This window comes from Hibiscus syriacus, unplaced genomic scaffold, assembly GCF_006381635.1.
Source record: "Hibiscus syriacus cultivar Baekdansim isolate YM2019G1 unplaced genomic scaffold, ASM638163v2 tig00110956_pilon, whole genome shotgun sequence".
Lineage (NCBI taxonomy): Eukaryota > Viridiplantae > Streptophyta > Magnoliopsida > Malvales > Malvaceae > Hibiscus > Hibiscus syriacus.
Genome location: NW_024062932.1, coordinates 929,117 through 955,758, shown reverse-complemented (window position 1 = coordinate 955,758; position 26,642 = coordinate 929,117). Strand labels below are relative to the sequence as shown.

Below are 26,642 nucleotides of genomic sequence, written 5' to 3'. Positions count from 1 at the left end.
AGCCTGCTTAAAAACCTACATTCTCATACAAGCCGAAACCAACCCCCCCCCCCCTCTCTCAGCTTATTTGCAAGCCCCTCTCACTGTTGATTGTTCTAACTCGGTGTGCTTTTCTGGCGATTCTTTTATGGAGTTGTAGTTGGTTCCATCTGTGGATTATCTTGCAAACTTGTACTCATTCAAAGGTCTCTCTCTTTGTTCATTCTCATCAACTTTATTCAAAGGTCTCTCTCTTTGTTCATTCTCATCAACTTTTTCTTCTTTTTTAAAATGTGGGAATCTGTTTGATGAAACAAAGTTTTGCTTTCTTTCTTTGAATCCTTTTCAGAGGCTCCTAAAACTCTATAGTTTTCCACTTCTTTGCAAGGTAAAATTTGCTTTCTCTGTACTTCATACATAACTGTTTTTTTTTTTTTAATTCAAAGCAATCTTTTCTTTAGTTACAGCATTTTCCTTCTCTTAAGCATGCAAGCAAGGAAAGCTTTCGTCAATGAACAGTTTAGACATTTTTCTAATTAGTTAATTCCAAACCCTTTCTTTTCTCATACAACAATCTGCAGTTTGACCACCAAACATTCACTATTCAGTTTTCAAATTGGCTTTACATTTTATAATGATTAGTACCCATTAAACTGTATTTATTGGTTATTGTTTTTAGTTTGTTTGTTTCACCAGAGATGGGAGAGATGTCAAGCTTCCAACTGGGTGTTATTGGTGCACTGTTCCTTTCAGTTGCATCATCGGTCTCCATTGTCATTTGCAACAAAGCCTTGATGAGCAATCTTGGATTCCCCTTTGGTAATTTGTCTATTCTTAAACATCATTCAGCTATTTACCACAATTACCGAGATGAATTATTCTTTAACCCCATTCCTCCTTCAGCCACAACACTCACTAGCTGGCATCTCATGGTGACATTTTGCACCCTTCACGCCGCCCAACGCTTCAATCTTTTTGAAAATAAACCCATCGACGTGAAGACCGTGATGCTCTTTGGCATCCTCAATGGTGTTTCCATTGGACTTCTTAACTTGAGCCTTGGGTTTAACTCCATAGGATTCTATCAGGTTAACTCCATGTATTTAACCCCATTATTGAAAATTGTGTGGTCATTCTTTGTGGTGCTTCTCTTGGCAGATGACAAAACTTGCAATCATACCATTCACAGTATTATTGGAAACCATCTTCCTTAAAAAGCAATTCAGGTTTTTTTCTCCCTTCTCTATTTTACATTTGTGATTGTTGAGCTTTTTTTAGATTCAAACTTTATCAGTGACTTGGTGTTCTACTATGTGCAGCCAAAATATAAAGTTGTCCCTCTTCCTTTTACTTGTTGGAGTTGGCATTGCTTCCATAACTGATCTGCAACTCAATCTTGTCGGGACAATCCTTTCGCTCCTCGCCATTGCGACCACCTGCGTCGGCCAAATTGTATCCTTTGATTTTCATCAAACAATACATTTCAGAGCCATATTCCAGTTTGTTCTTAACTTGATGAATATAGCTGACAAACACAATACAGAAGAGGCTGAATGTCTCTTCAACACAGCTGCTGTACCAGTCAGCCCCATTTCAAGCAGCAATTCTTTTTGTCTCGGGCCCGTTGGTGGACCAATTACTCACCAAGCAAAATGTGTTTGCTCATAAATATTCTCCTATAGTCTTGGTATTGAACCAAAACCTTTTTTTTTTCTTTCCTTTCTTCTCTCATCAGCTTATCACTCATGAGAATTGGCTTTTCTCTACATTTTGCAGGCATTTATCGTCCTCTCGTGTATTATTTCAGTATCTGTCAATTTCAGTACATTTTTGGTTATCGGCAAAACATCCCCGGTCACCTATCAAGTTCTTGGTCACCTCAAGACTTGCCTGGTTCTTGCCTTTGGCTATACATTGCTTCATGACCCTTTCACAGATAGGAACATCATTGGAATCTTGATTGCCATTTTTGGGATGGGCTTGTACTCTTATTTTTGCACCCAAGAGAACAAAAGGAAGCAAGCTGATTCTTTGGGATCACAGGTATATATCTATATTTCTCCGACTTTTTATTTTTATTTAAGTACTCATCTCGGACGTCCCTTTCCGATGTATCGCCGGACATGAGTATGGGATATACCGCTCCATGTACCCTCCAAAACACGGAAAAATAACATTTTTATCTGAACGTGTTGATGTCTGTGTGTTTTCAGATGAAAGAAAAGGATGCAACACCATTTCTGGCTCTGGAGAAAGAAGTCCATGAGGTTAAGAATTCAAACAAGGATTCCCTTGTCTAAAACAAAACAGGACTTTGTGAATTAAGGAGTTGTTTCAAACATTTTGTATCTCAAGAGTAAATCACTTTTTGATTCTTTAAATAAACCACTCATTCCCACTTCATCTCAACTTCCTCTTCCCACCTTTGTGTACAAGTCAAGGAATCATTAGCAGATTGTAATTGATCAACTTCATATTGCTACCATTTCTTTGCCTGTGAAAATGTATTTACTTCAGTGAAATTTTCCCCACTTTTTTCATTGGCCAAAATGAAATTACACTAATCTGCTTATAATGACAATATCACATAAATGCAATGCAAAATACTTGGTTTTAGGTAGGTATAATTGTATACTTTTTTAGCATCAACATCTGATGTGATGTGATAGTTGTTTATCTTATTTTTTAATCACGTAATTGAAATTTGATCTCACTCATAAATACAAATAATAGTTTATAATTTGTGTTTTACTTTAAAATATATTTTATTATCGATCGTGAACCACCTTGATTTTAATGAAAAAAATAAATTAAATTTGAGTTTAATTTCTTTAATTATTTATAATTATTACTGGGCTGAAATAATAATAAAAAGGATCTGTTGAATTCTACCATTTTATTTTGGTATTTTTCATATTTTTGTTAAATTCGAGCATTTTAATCTATACTTAAATGCACAATTAAATGAACAAATTCGATCAAAAATTGGCAAAACTTTCGAGATAATGTTCTGGAAAAAATTAATTCACGAGATAAAGTACTCCCAAGATTAATTGCTCAAATAAGGTGAAATCCACAGTGTTGGCCGTAGGTCGTCATGCCTTCCGGGCGACCTACTAGCCCGGCGAGCTACAAGAGATTGCATGTGCCATGCACGTCCCAACACGCTGGGCATCCGAGGCCATCCGACCGAGGCCATCCGAGGGCATCCGAGGGCAACCGAGCGAGCTATGCGAGGGAATCCGAGGGAAGCCGAGCGAGGGTAGGTCGCCCGGAGTGCATGACGACCTATGTGTTGGGACGTACATGTGCCATGCAACACGTTCATTCTCTCTGTTTGAGCAAGGGTAGGTCACCCGGAGTGCATGGCGACCTACAAGGTCGCCCGGAGTGCATGGCGACCTACGGCCAACACTGTGGATTGCACCCTATTTGAGCAATTAATCTTGGGAGTGCATTAGCTCGTGAATTAATTTATTTCAGAACATTATCTCGAAAGTTTTGTCATCAAAAATTATATAAAAACTAACTAAAAATCGTGAAATAGTACAGAATTATTTTGAAACGGCTTAAGCTTACGATAATTACAAAGAAAATCATAAACAAAACGTGAAGGGAAGAAACACGATAAAGCAAGAAAAAGATTATTATCTTCCACGAAAGAAATGTCGTACCGACAATATGAATTTCAAGTTAAAACTAAAATTAAAATGAAAGAGAAAGACACCCAAATCAGTTGGCTACCTCTACCAGGCACCAACCAAGCTGATCCATACGGTATCTTGAAAGCCCTCCCTGAATGATGTCCGCTTAAAATTAGGAAATTTGATCCCTCGTTGTCACCCCTGTTTTCTTCTTCTTCTTTTTCTCAAGGCTTAATATTCTATTTGATTTATGAGTTATATATACATTATTTTAATATTTAAATCATTATTTTATTATAATTACCAAAAAAATACTGATATAATATAATATGTGATATTTTTTAAAGTCCATAATTTGAATAAAATAAGATATATAACAAAATTAAATAAAAATGAGGGAAGATATTTAATTCAGAAGTCAAACCATGAATTGATTATTTAAGTTTTTTAAATAGATTCATTATTTAAGTTATGTACTCATTTTAGATATTTAGATGTTAGGTTGATTAAATCTTTGGTAAAAATATGATTTTTTTTAAAAAAAGAGAAAAGTATTATTTTTTTACCTTTTTTATATTTTCAGTTGTAACCTTTGTATTTATATTTTTATCTGAATAATATATAGTTAAAATTAGAAGAAAAAGATGAATATTCACTTTATAAATATTTCACTAATGTCATTTTTAAGGCTTATTTCACGATTTAATTTGTTAACTTCAATACCTAAATTATGAAAAAAAATCCATTTTACAAAAAATATAAAAATATAAGTTTAAATAAATAAATAAATATCTAAAAAACTATTCAGGGTTTGAGCTTCAAGCATACTTGTGTTCCTCAACCCGTGATGGGTTTGATTGTTGCCTTATGGCCTAAGGGTGTGTATCTTAAGGCTGAGGATGTAGCAAATGTTGCACTCTACCTAGCAAGTGAAGACCAAAGATATGTTAGATTGCATCATTTGTTCATAGACGTGGGCTTTACTGTTGCCAATCCGTCATTCTACATATTCTAATACCCCGATAACGACCATTCATATAATATTACTAATGAATTTAATATTTTTCTTTATAAATTTTCAGTTTCTTAATTTTTAAATTATTATTCATAACTATTAAAAAATAATCAAAGGAAAATTTTAATTATAATTGAAGATAAAATGAATTATTATCTATTAATTTTAACATGCCACATCATTCAATAACAATATGATAAAATATTTATTTTGTATATTTTTAAAGTTTAATATTAAAAAAACTATTTTAAGACAGTTTAATCTTTAACTTACCCGATTAAACACTATTTTTTTAATTATTTTAATTCATATAATTTTTGTCATCATGGAAGACCATGTATACTATGCGAATATATATATATCTAAGAAGGTATTTTATGACTCGTGATACCTACAAGTAGGCATTTAGGCGTGTAAAGTACGCAAGAAAAAATGTAATTAATTGATATTAAAAATAATGTACTTAATTAATTATTATAATTATGAATAAACTTCTTGGGCTCAACTAGTGAAGATTTACCTACAATTTCTTCTTGATTTTTTATACCTTATGGAATTATACTTTTGTGGCAAAAACGTATCAAATTTCGAAATGACTAAAAGCGATAAACTTGTCAGTTGTGCTGAAAAGTATATTTCCCTAAAATCACGGCACTTTCGTTGAATATTATATTATATATGTAAGAAAAATATTTTTTGTATTAGTACAAATTAAAAAATCAGTTCACTTCTTGCCCGTTGCCACTTGGCATTTTTTAGAAAATTAAAAATTCAAGTTAAATTTTAGTAAAAACAGAAACGGAAAGTACATGATTGGCTGCAGAAGTTAGCGTACTTTTCAACTTCAAATGAAAGGGAAAGGGAAAGGGTAATAATGTAATTTGAAGATTTGAACATTCGCCTGGCAATCCTTGTCTGATTTATCAATTATCATGATTCACGTACGCTTCGATCTTTCAGTTTTCTTAAACGAAGGGACAACGTTATAAAGGAAAAACACCGTTGAGGGAGATACTGAAATCGCGAGAGTTTCTTTTATTAACCTTAATTATTAATTTTTTCCGTTTACTAAAATTATTATTTATTAAAATTTTAATTTTTACTATTCTTTAAAAATATTATTAGTAAAAATATAAAATATATTTTATTTTTAAAAATATTATAAAATTTTATTATTTAAAATAATTATAATCAAAATTAATGGACAACTTTAATGGGGGAGGAGTATTGGTTGTTTACTTTTTGGCATTTAAGAAGAAAAGAGTTTCACTAATTTCACCGCCAAAAAACAAAAATCATATCGGTTCTCTTGTTTGCTTTCTGTTTTCCGAAGAATACTTTTCTTCTCTCTCTCTATCTCCCTCTCTTTAAAAAAAATTGCTATAAAAGAAGGAAAAAATGGATGGTTCACAGATCGGAGAAGTAAAAATGGAAGGATGGTTACATATAATTCGTTCGAATCGGATAGGATTACAGTACTCAAGGAAACGTTACTTTGTTCTTGAAGATCATCTTCTTAAGAGCTTCAAATCCAAGCCCGTTTCCAATCTCCAGGTCTCTTCCTTTTCCTCTTTTTTGTTTGTTAAGAAGCTTATATTGCAAATTCCGTTACTCATTTAACAAATGTTGTAAAGAACTAATGGCATTAAATTTTAATATCATTTTTTTCAATTTAAGTTCTTATTAATGGATAACTGCTCTGGTAAGTGAATAATTAGTTTTTAGTAGTATAACTTCTAAAAAAAATGTTCGTTTATTATTGATTTTCTTATACTATTTTATCTATATATCTAATAATGATTTTAGTTGCTTACTAATGGATTAGTTGAATATGCCTTTAACATATCATATCAAACGCGTTTTCATCGAGTACTTTGATAGTTTAGTTTTTTTTTTTTATGTAGCTGACTTCTTTTGCTCTTTTCTTGAATTGGTTCTTTCCTTCGAGCAGCCTTTCGTAGTTCTTTTTGGGTTTGTTTTCTTGGGTGGGGGAGGTTATAACTCTTTATAGGTACACATTTGGGGAAATTGTACAGTCAACTATAAGAAGGAATATTTTACTTTAGCTGTCATATGGCACAGTCTTTTTACTGTTTAATTTTTAGGTTTTAATGAAAGTTAAGTTGATTCGATTATAACCATAAGCCAGGCAAGCTTAGCTACACTTTAAGCATAATTATACAGTGTGATGCATACATTTTGATGAATGAATAAATAAGGATGATAAGATGATCTTTAGGTGCACATTCAGTTTTTAGTTAATTTTCTTTATATATATATATATATATATATATATATATATATATATATATATATTTCTTAGTTGTAGACTGTTCTTTTTTATGCTTGACGATTTTAATAAGCCCAAGAACTGGGCCTTGATTTATCTTTCAGAAACCTGGTAGAAGTGCTATTATTGATTCCTGCATTCGAGTAACAGACAACGGGAGGGAGAGCATTCATAGAAACGTATGTGAATTATGTGTTCTTTTTCTTGGACTGTGATAAAATTCTTGATTGGCTTATGATTTCCGATTGGTTCATGCCATTGGAGATTTTTCAAGGACAATTCTTTGTTTGACTTGTAGGTATTCTTCATTTTCACCCTCTATAATAGTTCTAATCCCAAAGATCAACTTAAGGTGAGGCACATATTTCACAAAACGATTTTTAGTTGACATGCATGATACTTTCACCTTCATGTATGAGACGTGGAATCAATTTTACAGCTAGGAGCTTGTAGTCCTGAAGAAACAGCAGGATGGATTCAATCCTTCCAGGAAACAGCTTCAAAGGTCTGAAACGATCTGCTTCCTATTGTTAATGCACATCATAAATTTTTGGCATGACATGAGATTTTATTCTATTAATGCAGGGTGGTACATACCCTGGAACAGATGTTGCTTGTTTAACGAGCAGATGGCAGTCCTTCAGGTATAAGTGTATAACAATGAGCAACCATCCAGCATTACTATTTAATATATATTAAATTTCTGGCTTTCAGCTGTCTGCTCACCTATGCTTTGTCACAATTTGATTTCTGTGCTAATTGCTTCAGTAACTTTAGTTGGATTTGCTAAGAATATTTACTAGTGATGACTGTGAGAGGGTTTAATGCTTGTTTTATCACCTTGTATTCTCTCATATTTATACCCTATTATAAATATCAGTTTCTTAGAAGGACTCCTTGCATGCAGATCGAGTTGTTCCGGTAATGCAAATCATAACAATTCTATTGACTGGACACTTTGTTCGTCCACAAAGATGGACAGAGTGACATCTGACATTGTAGCACCGTCGCCTTGGACAATTTTTGGCTGTCAGAATGGTAATTAAAAAAAAAATATTTGTGAATTTTGAGATAGCTATAACTGCTTGACTAAAACTGCTCGACTAAAACCATGATGCGATGCAGGTCTTAGATTGTTTAAAGAAGCTAAAGATAGGGATTCTCATGGAAAGGTTGGTTCCTTTTGATTCATCAGTTGATGATTTTCATGCAATTGCATTTTGACATTTCTCCCCTTTCTCATTGGCAGTGGGATGACCATCCTGCAATCATGGCTGTAGGCGTTGTAGATGGAACTTCAGAAGCCATTTTCCAGACACTTATGTCTCTTGGACCCTCAAGATCAGAGTAATCTGCCCAGTATTCTGTATTTTCCTTAAATTAAGCTCTTGTATTCTTTTGGAAGAGCCATGGCTTGATTTGATTCGTATTAGATCTATCATTGCAATTCTTTAGAACTGACCTCATCATGATTGCCATTTCACATTGAATAATTTTTCATGCGCAGTTGGAGCTTTCTCCACTGAGTTTGTAATGGAGAATAAATGTTAACTTAAGTTTTGATGCATGACAGAAATAGAAATAATGTAATATTTGCTTTTGTTAATACGGACATTAATTTGTTTAAAAACTCTTATAAACTTGTTTAATAGCTCGAAAAAAGCTATACAAAGAAATCCGCGCTTTGATAATGATACCATGTATAGGTTTGATATGTGTACTTGGCGCATTTTATTGCATCTATTTTACTTATTATTTTTCCATTTGATGCTCTCCAGTATGTTTTAAAGATTTGTAGAGTTAGAATTTTATTCACCTTGCAATGTATTTGACTTTTTCTGAAATGTTTTCCTTCTCTCAAGTCAATGGAACTTTACTAATTGCCTTGCAGATGGGACTTCTGTTTCTACAAGGGTAGTGTGGTCGAACATCTTGATGGTCATACTGACATTGTTCACAAGATGCTGTATAGTGATTGGTTACCTTTATCAGCTCCAAACTCGATTTTTTCACTATGTTTTGCAAGTTAGAGGTTTCTGTTTATATATATATATATTCACTAACTAATTATAGTTTCAGGAGAATGAAAAGGAGAGATATCTTGTTGCGACGATATTGGAGAAGGGAAGATGACGGAACATATGGTAGCAATTGCTTTGAGGATATTCTCAAAACTTATATTCAGAAGTCATGACATATATATTTGAAATTGCAAACTGATTTCCTTGATTTGATTTTATCACAGTTATTCTGTACCACTCGGTGTTTCACAAGAAGTGCCCACCACAGAAAAGCTATGTCCGTGCCTGCCTTAAAAGTAATGTATGCCTGAAACATATGACTAAAAGAGAACTGCCTGCATCTTTCCGAATTCTCTATGTCCTACTATTATACATTTTATAATACATTATAGGTGCCATGAACTGTTTTAGCCTTGTAGGTTAAAATTTAGCATACTCCTACCCTTTGTTTCATAAGCATCTTACGCGCATGAAAGAAATGCATTTATTCAGGGACTTTTTTGTGTATTTTTATGTTGAAGCATTGTTTGGCTTTAGTTTGAATACTGCTAATAAGTTCATGTTCCATCGCTTTATTTTGATGATTCGTCCTTTGTATACCACAGAAATTTATAGGCTGTGGCATATGATGTGCTTTTGATTTCTATTGAAGGAAAGAAGAAAATGTTTATATTGAAAACTGAAAAATCAAAAGTCAATCTATGAGGGTATGTTTTTAATCTCCGAGGGTATGTTTTGAACTTACTTGCAGGTGGTGGATATGTCATATCTCCTCTGAATGAAGGAAAGCATTCGGTTGTAAAACACATGCTTGCAATTGATTGGAAATTCTGGAAATCTTATCTTCAAACTTCTGCAGCCCGATCTATTACCATCCATATGCTTCAGAGAGTTTCTGGTAATCACATATTCTGTCATAATTTTGCATGGTATGTGCGTGTGTGTGTATTGAGTATTTTATGACTTTTTGTGATCATTTGAGGCATTAATTTGCTAGGAATTTATGTCTTGTACTTGCAGCATTAAGAGAGTTATTCAAAGCCAAACAAGGAAAATATCCTTCCACTGATATTTCATCTGGAGAGTGGGTACGAAATGTTAGATTGCAACAGAGTGAAGAGGAGAGTGTAGTTGATATGTGCACACAGATAGAGTCTGGGAAATCAGAGGAAAATATGAGTGAAGGAATAGAAAAGGCATCTTCAGAGCACTCAAGTCTGGTAGGTTTTAGTGATGCTGCCGATGAATTCTTTGATGCTCCAGAGCCAACAGATTATGATCAATCAATAGATAGATGGGACTGCGACTTTCGTCCTGAAGTATACGCTCAGGTAGAGTCAAAGTAGTTACCATTGATTCCTACATAACAATGAATTTGCAGTTATTGGTGCTTCATATCTCATAGAGGATATGACCAACTATTGAGCTTTTTCATTTTTCATATTCCTTTTCTTGTCGCCATATTAATAGAGTTTTTCTCCACTAAAGGTTTTGTTTGTTTATGTTTTGCTTCAATTTTCTCACATGATTTCTTGTGCCTGAAATATGCAGGATACGCGCCAACCAAAGTTATCAACTGCTGCTGTTTTTGTGAAAAAGTTGCATGATCTTGCAGGTGGTTACTGTTTGGATGATCAGTATGTACTATTATATTTTAGAAACAAAGAACTTTTAGAAAGATAAAGTGCTGATGGCTTCCACTTCATCGTATGTTGCAGTCCAGAAGAGGGGTTACATGGACTTGCAAGACATGACAAGAGTAGATGGCATATGTTGCTCCTATGGTAACACTCTTCACAAGGATCCAACTTGTACATTACCTTGCAGTTGGACAGAAGCAGAACCCTCCACATTTTTAATTCGTGGGGAGAATTACCTAGAAGATCGTCAGAAGGTATGAAGAAAAATGTTACAATGACACAGTGCTGAAGTGTACTACGAAAGTTTCAGCTGCTGTGTTCTATGATGGTTTTCTTTATGCCATCTTGCATGTACTGGCATTTTGTCTTTGATGAACTCTAAATGATATACATGTCCTTCCATGTTTTCCAAACATTTTTATGATGCAATTAATTGCAGATATCATATGTTGATCAATTTCTAGGTGTCCTGGATATCTCTATCCAATCCACTCTGGCTTTCCTTAAATTGAAAATCAAACTTAAAATTATATCCTTGCTCTCGTTTTCTTCCAGTTTAAAGCGAAGGGAACATTAATGCAAATGGTCGCTGCAGATTGGCTAAGATCTGACAAACGAGAAGATGATTTAGGAGGGCGTCCTGGGAGCATCGTTCAGGTTTCCCTTATATATGTCATTACCTTTTTTTTTTTGTTAATTGCAGTTTAGAAGTCATTTCGTATGAGTCACCTATAAGCTCAATTGTACTTGTTGCATTTGCTATATGTTGCTGGTAGATCAGAAAAAAATTACGAAAGTGTTTATCTGCAGAAATATGCTGCTCAGGGAGGGCCAGAGTTTTTCTTCATTGTGAACATACAGGTACTTTTCTCTATTAGTCTTTTGCTTACATTTAATTATGTCAAGCTGTAATGTTTATCAACATTCTTATGGGTTCTGAAGCATTTAAAGTAACTGAACTATTAACTGCGATACAGGTGCCAGGTTCAACAACATATACCCTAGCACTATACTATAAGATGAATACTCCAGTGGAAGATTCACCTTTGCTGTATAACTTCATCAACGGTGACAATGCATATAGAAATTCAAGGTTTAAGCTCATCCCATACATATCAAAGGTTGGTACATGCACAGCATTATGCAGTTGAGATTGGGAATCTTTGGTTATACATTAATCGAAGCAGACTCGTAAAGCAAGGTCCTGACGTTGAGTTTATTTTTTTTAAGGGGTCGTGGATAGTCAAACAGAGTGTTGGAAAGAAAGCTTGTCTCATTGGCCAGGCTTTGGAAATTAATTATTTCCGTGGGAAGAACTACTTGGAGGTAAACGATTTATGAACTGCGTTTATATGTATGTTTCGGAGGGGCCAAGCACAATTAACCTGGAGAATGAATTCGAAAAATGGTTTAAAATTGCATAGAGTTCATGTATGACATTTGCTACACTGAAATTTTGCAATCCATCACTTCAGCTTGGGATCGACATTGGGTCATCGACGGTGGCAAGAGGCGTGGTCAGTCTCGTGCTTGGTTACCTCAACAATCTGGTTATTGAAATGGCATTTTTGATCCAGGTAAATTTTAAAAACAAGATTTGACACCCCGGAAAAAAATAAATTAACTTGTAATTTAAACTGAAAAAATGTTCTTAAGATTTATATATACACATATATACATCGGGGCGTATCCAAGCCTAGATCTACCTAGGCCATGGCCCACCTTGTGCCCAAGAAAGAGTAAATGACTTATTCAGTCACTCATTAATTATTTAATTTTTATATTACTCACATAATTATAACTTATTTAAATCACACTTCATTTATGTTTTCGTTCTGTTTTGATCACTCGTTTTTTAAAATTTAACGGTATATTGACGAGTCGTCATAATATAATGTCATGTCATGATTGAAAAATAATTAAGAAAAATATCATGTTAACATCATTATTAATTTTTTAACGGTGGGTAATCAAAATAGAAAGAAAATGTAATGGTTAGATATGATTTTGAAAAATAATAGTTGAGTGATCAAGACAAAAATTAATTAATAGGCGGGTGACAAAATAGTTAGTTACCCTAAATAAAAAACATGTATGAATTATGTTAAGAAAATTATATTGATTCATTTAATATATTTTTTCTAGATTTAATCCATATATATATTTGTTATTATATTTTTAAATTTTAAAAATATATGAATTACTTTAGATAAAAGTAATGTTATGCTTTATATTGACATAGTCTATAAAAAATTTATGGCTTCACCACTATAATATACAGGCAAATACAGAAGAGGAACTGCCGGAGTATCTTCTTGGGACTTGTCGGTTGAACCATTTGGATGCAACAAGATCGGTTACGGTAAAAGTTTGAATTGTGGAAGTATTAGGGTAGGTTGATTAAGAAGCTTGGGTGATGAATGAAGAACAGCACAATCATATTATCGCTTTATGGCATTGCTGCTGCACAGAGTTGCATTCTTTATTTATTTATTTTTTTAAATTATTTAATCAACTGGCCATTTCTAACTTTGTGGTTTGTAGATTTCATTGTATAACTGGGATGGAAAATTAGCTGTTGCATATACCTTAAATTAGTGGGTTTTAGAAATCCAGTTTAAAGTTTTTGTGTTTATTGATTTGCTGCGTTATTTTCTTTTCTAAAAATCAGGAAATATGGTCCAAAATTTAAACCCGGCGGGATTTTGGTCAGATTTACGGGTTTGACGGGTTGCCCATCCAAAAGTACAGGGTAGTACCGACGTACATACTTTTTCGCAATCTATGATGTGTCTCTACGAGAAACAAAGTACAGAGCATATGAGTTTAACACATAATATGGAAATCAAATCATAATTTAATAAACAGACATAATATTAATATATTTAATTGATTCTACATTTATGCTTACATCATTAATACGAAAATACATGGCAGACCCAATAATTCATATTATAATATAGGGTAAATTCCACATTTAGTATCTAAATTATCAGTTTTGATCTATTTTAATGTCTAAACTTTTAATTTTTTTTTAAAATCATACCTAATGTTTAGTGTTAATTTCATTTTAATACCCCACCGTTAAAAATTTAACGTATTTAATTCCTAAACTATCAGTTTTGATATGTTTTAATATATAAACTTTTAATTTAAAAAAAATTAATGTTACATTTTGAACAAGTGTATTAAAATGAAATAAAAACTAAAATTTAGGTATGATTTTGAAAACATTGAAAGGTTAGATACTAAAATAGATTAAAACCGATAATTTAAGTATTAAACTTGTAATTTACCCTATAACACACAAACAAAATTTTTAAAAAAAAATTGTATAAGATATTATTAAATTAATTAAATCATTTTGATCAATAAATTTTTAAATATTATAAAATGATTATTAAATTCATTTAATGATCATAAAAATTATATTAACATAATTAAACAAATTTTAATGTATTTTACTCTTATAATTTGAGCTCCATTATCCCCCCTCCCCCGCTTCAAATTTACAATTCAAAATAGAGAAAATAACCTCAGTGACCAAAAAATCTCATATAATATACGATTTTAACCAACTTTTTCCGGATTTGCCAAAATGACCAACAAAATCGCAATGCGATCGCTAATTCGCAACGCGATCTCTATTATCGCAAATCAGTTTCCAGATTCGCAACGCGATCTCTATTATCGTAAATCAGTTTCCAGATTCGCAACGCGATTATGACTATCACAATGCGATTTTTCCAATTTCGCGTTGCGATTTTCCCAATTCACAATGCGAATAAATAAATCGCAATGCGAATTTTGAAAATCGCAATGCGAATTTGGAAAATCGCAACGCGATAATACAAAATCGCAATGCGATACTGACTTTCGCAACTCGATACTTAATTTCGCAACGCAATACTGACTTTCGCAACGAGATAATACATAATCGCAATGCGATTTTCAAAGCGCCATTAGTATCGCAAAGCGTATTTTATTTTCAAATTCCAAACACAAATATTAATATATTGGAACACTGAACCATCCACAGTATATCCTGTAATCGCAACTCATAACCTAAAACCTAAAATCACAACTCAGTCCCATCTCCATCTCTCACTCTCTCACCCATCTCCGACGAAATCCGTCCCCATCTCCGGCGAAATCCGTCTATCTCCGTCTCTCAGAGCCACCCTCACAATCAGAAATGGAAAATCAACCAAATCAACCACCGAGGGTTAGTTTTTTTAATTATTTTCTTTTTGAAATTTTTGCATTATTATTAGGTTTTTCATATTGAAATTGATGATAAGTTTACTGGTAATTTCAATAATAGATTAACCATTTCACTTAGATTGCTTATTAAATCAACCGAGAATCGCAACGCGAAATGAAAATCGCAACGACAAAATCGCAACGCGATTTTATTCTCTCGTTGCGATAGTCAAATTCGCGTTGCGATTGTCATTTTCGTGTTGCGATTTTCATTTTCAGAAACTATTCTTCTTCTGCAAATTGAAACTTGAATGAATTGCATTACTTCAACGAAAAAACAAAGACAAATAAGAAATTCACAGTGTTGCAAATTTAAGTTTGAAGAATAAACTACTACTCTTTATGTTTATTATTGTTTTTGGTATATCTCCAGTGTAGTTTTTGGTATATCTAACTTAGTATGTTTATTGTTTTTGTAGAACTTTTATTCGGCTTAATTGACCTTAAGAAATAAAGTCAGCCTGGCCAAAACAATTGCGTCGAAGCTTTCACCTGCACAAAGAAAAATGTTTGAGGATACTTGCTTCGGGCTATGGCTGAAAGTACAACATCCCGGTGGAGATGCGATGTTGACACACCTGTTTCTTCAAACCATGACTAGGGATCTACCAGATACTATACAACGTCGTGATGAAGAGATATGGTTTGATTTTCCACCGGCGTATACGTGTTTTGGGCGGGAGGAGTTTTGCTTAATCACCGGTCTACGCTTCGGACACGATGATGTAGATCGGTAAACTAGACACATTACCCGCCAATCATGGTTATCCCAGGTTTTTCCTGAGCTGGAGAGGCCGAATATACACGTGGAAGACCTGACGATATTATTGAATAAGAAAGATGGTTTTACTCGGATGGATGACGTCGATGTTGTCCGAGTATGCCTTCTAATACTTTTGCATGCCGGCTTTTTAGGCAGAGAGGCCAGACAACCTATTCCGAATGATCTAATCAAATTGGTAGAAGACCTAAATACGTGGAACCTGTTTCCTTGGGGCTCGTATTTATGGAAAGCTACATAGAATAATTTATCGCCTGCCTTGGATGATCGAAAAAGTTTGCCAGACGATGGTTCCAAATACACTTTGACAGGCTTTATTTGGGCCTTTAAGGTAAGAATTTTTATATAATGTTTCCAAAATTATAAGTAATTATTTAACAATTACTAATGTTTGTTATTATATTGTTTGTAGATTTGGATATTTGAGGCCTTTCCCGCCATGAAGACATATGCAATAAAAACTTCAAATGATATTCCCAGGGCTATTTCCTGGAAGAGGAAACAGACCTTGCAATGGGAAGATTTACTACGGTATACGACAATAAATAATGTAAGTTAACATAAATACTACCATATGTTTATAAACAAGTTATTACTAGTACACGTTTAACTTTGTTTGAGCTTTTATATTGTTAGGAGGCCAACACTCCATTACAGAGGCTGACACCCACGGAAGCTGAGCTTGCCACTGATTGGTGGCAGGCTAGTAAGCGTTTTTTTTGATGGCACAGATGATGAGCAGCCTCCACTTCGGGAGCCATCACCTCACCCAGAGCCATCACCTGATCGACCTTACTATACACCTCCACAACGACAGCCATCACCTATTCTATCACATCATCGAGCCTCTTCTCCACCATCACCGCAAGATAGGCAACCGGCAAAGATGCCACGACATTTATCTCCCTGTTCTCCACCTCCACGTGATGAGTTAGGAGAGTTACGTGATGAGGTCAATGCCTTGCGTGAGGAGGTCGATACTTTACGCAAAGACGATGGTGCATGGCGTGTTGAGGTGTCTACTTTACGCGGTGAGGTAGCCGCTCTACGTGAGATGGTAGCATCGTTGTAGAATGAGGTTCATACTTTACGCAACGAGGTAAGTTTAAGATTTTTCATATTTAACTTGATGATAAATTTACTCGTAATTTCACTTAGATTAACCATTTCACTTAGATTGCTTAATAAATTCATTCGGTTGCTGCCAATACTGCTAAATTGTTTTTGTTAGTATTTGTTTTTGGTTTTGTTTTTGTCTTTTGGTTGAAGTAATGCAATCCATTCAAGTTTCAATTTGCAGAAGAAGAATAGTTTACTTTCGCAACGCGGAAATGACTATCGCAACGCGGAAATGGCTATCGCAATGCGAAATGAAAATCGCAACGACAAAATCGCAACGCGAAATGAAAATCGCAATGCGATTTGTGTTTCGCGTTGCGATTTTGTCGTTGCGATTTTCATTTCGCATTGCGATTTTGTCGTTGCGATTTTCATTTCGCATTGCGATAGCCATTTCCGCGTTGCGATAGTCATTTCTGCGTTGCGATAGTCATTTTCGCGTTGCGAAAGTAAGTTTCGTGTTGCGAAAGTAAACTATTCTTATTCTTGAATGTTTATATATGTTGTCCTTTTAAATGTTTATATAAGTGCTTACTTCTGGAATGTTATGTGATGCATTTTGTGAACTATGATAGAATAATGACTTGGGTGAATACAATGCAAGTTTGAAACATATTTGTCTTTGTTTAATATCATGTCTGTTTATTTACTGATTTATGTATTAATTTTTTTTAGCGGCCCGATAAGGTGGATGCTTTACGTCGGGTTTTCCTTGCACGACGGAGTTCACGCATCAGACGGCGTGCACGTGATATTACGTCTCCATTCACCCCAATGGTGCGAAGACTCCGCAAGAAGAAGCCCGACTCACCTGTCATCCCTCAAGAGTCCCCTCCAATCGTTCAAGAGGCACCTATCATCCCTCAAGAGTCCCCCCCACCGTTCAAGAGGCCACTGTCATCGTTGAAGAGGTCCCTCCCACCATTCCAAAGCCCGATTCACATGGGGTAATATATCGAATTATTGAGAAACCCCCACCGTTGTCGGACATGATGGATGAGAGTTGGCTCTCGTATGAGTTACTGGCTAGTACCCTTCCGATATCTGAAGTGGAGAGGAGACAACTACCAGAAACAATTCTGGATAATACCCTTTGGGCTAAGACCGCAGTTGATTTTTATCTACATGAGCGGATCCAAGGGTTTTACACTGACATAAGCAAACTCAACGATGAGATGTATTTGTTGCTTAATCGGTCTTGGTGGGGTGTGTTATTAGGGGTTGAAGACAGTGGCTATTTCGATGGGGAGGTAAGTCTTATATTTGTCTTATATATGATTTTGATTAATTTTTTTAAAAATTAATGTAATTCACTAATATATGTCTTTTTTTTTGTAAAACAACATATCGATGCGTGGGTGTCACGTCTTCTAATAATAAGGAAGCTTAGGAAAAATAAAAAAAAAATCGCGATATACAATAATGCCGGCGGCTTTTCACGCAGTTCACTTGAAGAATCAACGAGATGAATCATTTTCGTTGGGCAATGGACAAACTAAACTTTATCTTGCATGGTGGGAGGTCGATAAGGTTAGTGTTTATTTTTTAAATTTTTTAAAGGTGTTCATAAATAAGTGCGCAAATAAATGAATTATTACTTATGATTGCAGGTGTTTATCCCTGTTTTAGAACGTCGTCATTGGCTTCTCGTCCAACTTCAGCTCCCATCCCTGAAGATAATAGTATATGACAGCATGATAAATTACATATCACTGTCTGATTTGAGAGATATTATCAAGGGATGGAGCTCTTATTTGGCTAAATTCTTGGATGAGACTAATTATTGGACTCATTCTGGACACAAGAAGCCAAAGAAGTTCAATGTCACAGTTGTCAGAGACGAGACCGTGCCACAACAATCGTCGGGAGCCAGAGGGGATTGTGGTCCTCTCGTATGCATGTGCTTGGCGTGTTTGACGACGGGAAGCACAGAGTTTCTACCTCCCACCGATAGAGATAAAGCTGCAGTAGGCTTGTGGTTTCGGCATTATATGGCTAGAGCGATATATTCTAGACGCTGCCTACCTGCATCCGCATTATGAAAGTATCCATTGTTAATTGGTAAGTCAAATGCAAGTTTTTTTAACATATATACTCCTTTTGGTTTGAAAATGTTTGGTTAAGTACCTAGAATTCAATAATTTGCTGTTTGTAGGTTTTAGATGTGTAAGAAGTCTTGTTTGAGCAAATGTTTGGTTTCTGCAGGTTAATCCTTAAGTGAGCTGCGTGAAATGGATGTACGGGTGCAAAAGTTGATTCATTGATTCAATAATTGATGAGGAAATAAGAATTATTATTATTTTTTGATTGTTTAATTGATTTGTAAAATGATTTGTAAATGTTGATTTGTTTAATTGATGTGTACATAATTCTTATTTGTGCTTGTTTAATTGATTGAAATGTAATAGTTGATTTGTTGATTTTCAATCTGCATTATATTGAAGGCAAAACAGACTATCGCAACACGAAACTGACTATCGCAACGAGAAAATCGCAATGCGAAATGAAAATCGCAACGAGAAAATCGCAATGCGATTTTCATTTCGCATTGCGATTTTCTAGTTGCGATAGCCATTTTCGCGTTGCGATTTCCCCGTTGCGATAGTCAAATGAATGTCTAATAAGTGATAACAACTGAACAGATCATAGCAATGTTCAAACTCAAGTTACTAATACATGCCTAACTGAAAATGTTAAAAGTGCACACATAAAATACACATAATATAACGTTTGCATTTAAAAATCACCTAAGTTAACAGTCCCAAAAGGTGAAGCCGGTTGTGATTGGGATTGTGAAGATGATTGCGATTTTCAGAATCTCGTTGTGAAAGTCAGAATCTCGTTGCGAAAGTCAGAATCGCGTTGCGATTTTGTATTATCTCGTTGCGATAGTCAGTATCGCATTGCGATTTTCCAAATTCGCATTGCGATTTACTTATTCGCATTGCGAATTGGGAAAATCGCAACGCGATACTTACTTTCGCAACGCGATAATACAGAATCACAATGCGATTTTCAAAGTTCGCAATAGGTTTTAGTTTCGCAACACAAATTTTTTGTGTATATATCTACGCAGCAGCAACAACTCATAACCTAAATCCCTAAATTGCAACTCATTCCATCTCCATCTATCACTCTCTCCGGCGACATCCGTTCCTACATCCTTCCCCATCCGGCAACAGGTCTTTGTTTCGCAGCTCGTTTGTTTAGTAAATTAATTTACAACCATGAAATCATCTAATGTTGATCATGTTTGGATAGATTTGTGTTTTGGAGGGTCATGGGAGAATGTTCATGGTGTTTTACAATATATGCCTTTACCCATGAATCTTCAACTAAAATTGTCATTAAAAAAGTTAACTTATGAAACTCTAATGTTACGTGTTTCAAAGAAATTGAATTTAGAGCCCCTAAGTGGATTTAGGCTATCTTATCAGAGAAATTGTAAAGTTTATTTGTTAACCGACAATGAAGATGTTGAACGATTCATTGCTTACATTAGTGTTTCAAGTGATGATGTTACATTGTATGTTGTTGAACCTAGAAGTAGTATTGTTGGGTCAGTAGCGGGTAGTAATCAACTAAGTTTTTCTCAAAACCTACAACATTTCTCTAATCCAAATCCCAATCAACTTTCAGCACCAAATTCCGGTTTTCGTCTTGACCAATTAGACGATGATGAGCCAACAGAAAAAATTGTGAGTACTAGTCAGTATTCGAAATTTGATCTTGGTCAATACTCGGACTTTGATATTGGTCAATACTCGGATTTTGATGATGTTTCAAAAGAAAAAACATACCCTGCGTGTAATGATTTTGATATTGGTCAATACCCAAATTTTGATGATAAACAACCGTTGCCGAGGAAGATGTTGTTGATGATAATGAGGAGGAAGTTATGACTGTGAATGAACATGTTGAACATTCATTCTGTAATTCATATAATCCTGAAGAAGAAAAAGAAGAAGAAAAAGTCCCCGAAGAAAAGAAAATGCCACGGGAGTATAACTGGAATATGCCAGAATTACTTCAGATACCGGAAGAAGAGTTGGTAAAGAAAGCAGTTGATTGTTACACAAAAGTTATTCGTATCAAGAAATATGATTGTTTTGATACAAAGGAAGACTTGAAGATAGCTTTGTATACGAAATATGTGGAAGATGGCTATCAACTAAAAGTTAACAAATCAAGCAAAGATAGTTTCGAAACAAGGTGTATGATTGACAAAAACTGTACGTGGCGTATGATTGCAAAGAGGATAAAAGATTGCGAAATGTTTCAAGTTAGGACTTTTATTGATAAACATACATGTTCAAGAACCCAAGTTTTTCCTCACCATAGACAGGCAAACAAAAAGGTGTTGGGTGGTTTTCTGGCTGAGTTAATGTTTTTGAATGGCAGGGTATATCGGGGACATGAAATTATGACTGACATGAATGCTCGGTTCAAGATTAGTATATCATATTCTCAAGCTTGGAGAGCCAAATGTTATGCCTTGGAATTGTTGAGGGGGTCGCCAGAAGCATCGTTTGCCCAACTGCCGGCTTATTGTCACAATTTAAAGCTGAAAAATACTGGGTCGGTAACTCATATCAAAACAGATAGAGATGGATGCTTTGAGTTGCTGTTTATCACCATTGGTGCTGCGGTTAGTAAATCAATATAATTCTGTTGACTCATTTTTGTTAGTTACATGTATTTCACATTTAAATGATTATATTTCTTGTGTATATTATTTTGTAGATTCGTTCATTTATTACTTGCATGTGCCCAATTATTATAGTTGACGGAGCACATTTGAAAGGTCGATACCTTGGAGTAAACTTATTAGCAATAGCCATGGATGCTAACAATGGGATATTGCCAATAGCTTACGGGGTTGGCAAATCTTAAACCTCTGATTCATGGACATGGTTTATGGGGCATCTTAGGGATTGCATAGGTCCTATTAGCAATCTGACAATCATATCTGATAGGGTAAACTCAATTGACAACGTTGTTAGAAGGTGTTTCCCAGATGCTTTTCATGGACTTTGTGGTGTTCATTTGTATAGAAATCTAAAATCAAGGTCTGCTGGTATAAAAAAGCACAAATGGACATACTGGAAGGCTGTAAAAGCTTATCGGAAAGTGGATTTCAATAAGCATATAAACTGTTTAAGATGTGTTTTGCCTCAGTGTGCTCAAACACTAGAAGATGTCGGGTTTGAAAGATGGTCAAGAGTACATCAACTTGGAGCAAGATATGGTTTCATGACGTCTAATAGTGCAGAATCAATCAACGCTCTAAGTCGTCATTCCCAGAAATTACCCATTACTATGTTAATGGAGTTTTTTCGAGCCTCTATTCAACAGTGGTACTACAAGAAAAGAAACCATGCATGTATTATTTCTTTGAATTCGTAACTTATCATATATTTTACTAAGTATTATTTATTTAAATTTACAGGAACATTGGAACATCGTGTTACACCATGGACTGAAAAAAAGATAACGAAATATGTTATGAAGTCAACGTCATGGAGAGTTGAACCATGTTCAAACACTTTGTTTGAAGTACTGGATAATAACTTAAATGGGCTTGTCGATCTAAATGCAAGGACGTGTAGTTGTATGAAATGGAAAACATCTAGTTATCCGTGTGGCCATGTTATAAAAGTTGCTCTTCATCTAAACCAAGATGATTCAAGCACATACGCTATGGATTGCTACACTACAGAAGTATATCGACAGACTTATGCCGAGATTGTCTACCCTATTCCACATCCTTCTGAGTGGGACATACCAGATGACTTACAAACAGTTTTGCCACCAACCATGGACAGAAGGCTACCTGGCCAACCAAAAAGTCACGATCGTATACCTTCTAAGGGTGAAGAGAATAAGAGATCGACATGTAGTCGGTGCAAGGAAAGTGGTCATACAAGGTTGACATGTGGATCACCAGTGCCATCACAATCATCTTTTCCTCTACCAAAATATGGATCATCATCAAAATCCAAAGCTCATATGGTGTCAAGAAAAAGGCAATCAAAATCGCAATCATCTTTAAAATCCCAATCACAACTGGCTTCACCTTTTGGGACTGTTAACTTAGGTGATTTTTAAATGCAAACGTTGTATTATGTAGATTTATGTGTGAACTTTTAACATTTTCAGTTAGGCATGTATTAGTAACTTGAGTTTGAAAATTACTATGATCTGTTCAGTTGTTATCACTTATTAGGCAATCATTTGACTATCGCAACACGGAAATGACGTTCGCAATCATCTTAATGTCTATCGCAATGCGGAAATTATTATCGCAATGCGAAATGAAAATCGCAACGAGATAATCGCAATGCGAAATGAAAATCGCAACGAGGGAATCGCAAAGCGAAATGAAAATCGCAACCCGAATTTAGTTTCACGTTGCGATTTTAGTTTCGCATTGCGATTTTGTCGTTGCGATTTTTATTTCGCATTGCGATTCTCTAGTTGCGATTTTCATTTCGCATTGCGATTATCTCGTTGCGATTTTCATTTCACATTACGATAGTAATTTTTTCCTTCAACATAATGCAGATTGAAATCAACAAAATCAACCATTACATTTCAATCAATTAAACAAGCACAAATAAGAATTATGTTAACATCAATTAAACAAATCAACTTTTACAAATCACATTTTACAAATCAATTAAACAATCAAAAAATAAGTAATAATTCTTATTTCCTCATCTACTATTGAATCAACTTTTGCAGCCATACATCATTTTCACGCAGCTCACTTCTGAGATTAACCTGCATAAACCAAACATTTGCTCAAACAACACTTTCTACACATCTAAAACCTACAAACAACAAATTATTGAATTCTAGGTACTTAACCAAACATTTTCAAACCACAAGCCTATAAACATACCAATTGTTTATGGATATTTTTATAACACGGATGCATGTAGGCAGCGTCTCGTATATATCGATCTAGCATATAATGCCGAAACCACAAGCCTACTGCAGCTCTATCTCTATCGGTGGGAGGTAGATACTTTATACTTCCTGTGATCAAACGGTCCAACGCCAAGCATACGAGAGGACCACAATCCCCTCTGGGTCCTTTCGTTTGTTGTGGTGCGGTCTCGTCTCTGCTAACTGTAATATTGAGCTTCTTTGGCTTCTTGTTTCCAGAACGAGTCCAATAATTTATCGCATCCAAGAATTTAGTCAAATGAGAGCTCCATCCCTTAATAATATCTCTTAAATCAGCCAATGATATGTAATTTATCATGCTGTCATATACTATTGCCTTAAGGGATGGGATCTGAAGCTCGACGAGAAGCCAAAGTTTACGTTCCAAAACAGGGATAAACACATGCAATCATAAGTAATAATTCATTCATTTGCGCACTTATTTATGAATACCTTTAAACTCAATCTAAAATAAACACTAACCTTATCGACCTCCCACCATGCAGGATAAAATTTAGCTTGTCCATTGCCCAACGCAAATGATTCATCTCGTTGATTCTTCAAGTGAACGGCGTTAAAAGACGTCGGCATAATTGTATATCATGTATTTCTTTTATTTTCCTTAAGTTTCCTAATTATTAGAAGACGTGACACCCACGCATCGATATGCTGTTTTACAAAAAAAGACATATATTAGTAACTTACATAAATTTAAAAAAAATAATCAAATTAAAATATAAGAAAAATATAAGACTTACCCCTCCATCGAAATAGTCATTGTCTTCGACCCCTAATAATACGCCCCACCAAGACCGATCAAGAAACAAATAGATATCATCGTTGAGCTTGCATATGTCAGTGAAACACCCCTGGCTCCGCTCATGTAGATAAAAATCAACTGCGGTCTTAGCCCAAAGGGTGTTATCCAGAATTATGTCCGGTAGTTGTTTCCTCTCCACTTCAGATACCGGTATGGTACTGGTCGGTAACTCATACGAGAGCCAACTTGAATCCATCATGTCCGGCACGTCAGAGGGTTTCTCAAGAATCCTACATATGACGCCATGTGAATCGGGCTCTTGAATGGTGGGAGAGACCTCTTCAACGATGACAGTGGCCTCTTGAACGGTGGAAGGGGACTCTCGAGGAATGATAGGGGCCTCTTCAACGATAGAAGTGGACTCTTGAGGGATGATAGGCGAGTCGGGCTTCTTCTTGCGGTGTCTTCGCACTATTGGGGTGTACGGAGACTTAATAGCACGTGCACGCCGTCTGATACGTGAACTTTGTCGTGCAAGAAAAACCCGACGTAAAGCATCCACCTTATCGGTCCGCTAAATAATTAAATACAAATATCAGTAAATAAACAGACATGATATTTAAACAGTGAAAACAAAGACAAATATATTTCAAACTTTCAACCAAAAGACAAAACAAAGACAAATACTAACTTCACAGTGTTAAAGAATACACAGTTTAGCAGAATTGGCAGCAACCGAATAAATTTACTTCAACCAAAAGACAAAACAAAAAGACAAATACTAACTTCACAGTGTTAATAAACAGTTTAGCAGTATTGACAGCAACCGAATAAATTTACTAAGAAATCTAAGTGAAATGGTTAATTTAAGTGAAATTACGAGTAAATTTATCATCAAGTTAAATATGGAAAATCTTAAACTTACCTCGTTGCGTAGAGTATGAACCTCATTCTGCAACGATACTACCATCTCACGTAGAGTGGCAACCTCACCACGTAAAGTAGACACCTCCACACGCCATGCACCATCGTTATCGCGTAGAGTACCGATCTCCTCACGCAAGACATTGACCTCATCACGTAACTCCCTTGACTCATCCCGTGGAGGTGGAGAACAGAGAGATAGAAGTCGTGGCATCTTTGCCGGTCGCCTATCATGAGGTGATGGTGCATGGTGGAGAAGAGGCTCGATGATGTGACGGGATAGGTGATGGCTCTCGTTGTAGAGGTGTATAGTCGGGTCGATCAGGTGATGGCTCTCGAAGTGGAGGAAGTGGAGGTTGCTCATCATTCGTGCCATCAAGAAAACGCTGACTAGCTTGCCACCAATCAGTGGCAAGCTCAGCATCCGTGGGTGTCAGTCTCATTAATGGAATGTTGGTCTCCTAAAAATATAAAAACTCAAACAAAGTTAAACGTCTACTATTAATAACTTGTTTATATATGATAATATTTGTGTTAACTTATATTATTTATTGTCGCATATGGTATTAAGTCTTCCCAATCCAACAGACGTTTCCTCTTCCAGGAAATAGCCCTAGGAATATCATTTGAGGTTTTTAATGCATATGTCTGCATGCTGGGGAAAGCCTCGAATATCCAAATCTACAAACAATATAATAACAAACATTAGTAATTGTTAAATAATTAATTATAATTTTGAAAACATTATATAGAAATTCTTACCTTAAAGGCCCAAACAAAGCCTGACAAAGTGTATTTCGACCCATCGCCCCGCAAACTTTTGCGGTCATCAAAGGCAGACGACAACTTAGTCCAGGTAGCTTTCCATATATACGAACCCCACGGAAACAGATTCCATGCATTTAGGTCCTCTACCAATAATATTAGCTCCTAAGGAATAGGTTGTCTGGCCTCTCTGCCTAAAAATACGGCATACAAAAGTAGTAGAAGGCATACTCGGACAACATCGACGTCATTCATCCGAGTAAAACCATCTTTCTTATTAAACAATTTCTTCATGTCGTCGACGTGTAAGTTCGGCTTCTCTATTGACTCATCAGGAAAAACCCTGGATAACCATGATGGGCGGGTGATATGACGAGTGTACCGGCCTAAATCATCGTGTCTGAATCGTAGACCAGTGATTAAACAGAACTCCTTCCGCCCAAAACAAGTATACGCCGGTGGAAAATGAAACCATATCTCTTCCTCACCA

At 35.3% G+C, this 26,642-nt stretch overlaps 2 protein-coding genes across 5 annotated transcripts; both read left to right on the top strand.

Moving 5' to 3' along the window:
• The first annotated feature begins 75 nt into the window (after positions 1–75).
• LOC120148327 (UDP-xylose transporter 1-like) lies at positions 76–2,458 on the top strand. Of its 2 annotated transcripts, XM_039161481.1 has the most exons (9): positions 77–185; positions 329–367; positions 678–798; positions 883–1,067; positions 1,138–1,205; positions 1,299–1,431; positions 1,505–1,666; positions 1,756–2,022; positions 2,193–2,458. In XM_039161481.1, the coding sequence occupies exons 3-9, from the start codon at positions 678–680 to the stop codon at positions 2,277–2,279; spliced, it is 1,023 nt and encodes a 340-aa protein (XP_039017412.1). In that variant the 5' UTR covers positions 77–185; positions 329–367; the 3' UTR covers positions 2,280–2,458. The 2 variants fall into 2 exon arrangements, with proteins under 2 accessions (XP_039017413.1, XP_039017412.1); XM_039161482.1 differs by lacking the exon at positions 2,193–2,458 and having other exon boundaries at positions 76–185; positions 676–798; positions 1,756–2,121.
• Positions 2,459–5,930: 3,472 nt separating this feature from the next.
• Positions 5,931–13,222, top strand: LOC120148326 (protein ENHANCED DISEASE RESISTANCE 2-like). Of its 3 annotated transcripts, none has more exons than XM_039161478.1 (21): positions 5,931–6,192; positions 7,033–7,107; positions 7,227–7,280; positions 7,368–7,433; positions 7,514–7,572; positions 7,809–7,966; positions 8,054–8,100; positions 8,178–8,275; positions 8,820–8,906; positions 9,008–9,072; positions 9,174–9,245; positions 9,701–9,847; positions 9,970–10,280; positions 10,501–10,564; positions 10,668–10,843; positions 11,145–11,246; positions 11,400–11,450; positions 11,567–11,710; positions 11,820–11,915; positions 12,065–12,166; positions 12,871–13,222. In XM_039161478.1, exons 1-21 carry the CDS (start codon positions 6,037–6,039, stop codon positions 12,961–12,963), a joined length of 2,223 nt encoding a protein of 740 aa, XP_039017409.1. In that variant the 5' UTR covers positions 5,931–6,036; the 3' UTR covers positions 12,964–13,222. The 3 variants fall into 3 exon arrangements, with proteins under 3 accessions (XP_039017409.1, XP_039017410.1, XP_039017411.1); XM_039161479.1 differs by having other exon boundaries at positions 8,820–8,894; positions 12,871–12,963; XM_039161480.1 differs by having other exon boundaries at positions 5,934–6,192; positions 7,836–7,966; positions 12,871–12,963.
• The last annotated feature ends 13,420 nt before the right edge of the window (positions 13,223–26,642 follow it).

Bases quoted from the DNA above. Each gene is read 5' to 3' on its own strand.
- LOC120148327 (XM_039161481.1), top strand. From the start codon at position 678: ATGGGAGAGATGTCAAGCTTCCAACTGGGTGTTATTGGTGCACTGTTC. The intron at 799-882 runs GTAATTTGTCTA...TTCCTCCTTCAG, and splicing joins CAATCTTGGATTCCCCTTTG to CCACAACACTCACTAGCTGG. The intron at 1,068-1,137 runs GTTAACTCCATG...TTCTCTTGGCAG, and splicing joins ACTCCATAGGATTCTATCAG to ATGACAAAACTTGCAATCAT.
- LOC120148326 (XM_039161478.1), top strand. From the start codon at position 6,037: ATGGATGGTTCACAGATCGGAGAAGTAAAAATGGAAGGATGGTTACAT. The intron at 7,967-8,053 runs GTAATTAAAAAA...GATGCGATGCAG, and splicing joins AATTTTTGGCTGTCAGAATG to GTCTTAGATTGTTTAAAGAA. The intron at 10,281-10,500 runs GTAGAGTCAAAG...TGAAATATGCAG, and splicing joins GTCCTGAAGTATACGCTCAG to GATACGCGCCAACCAAAGTT.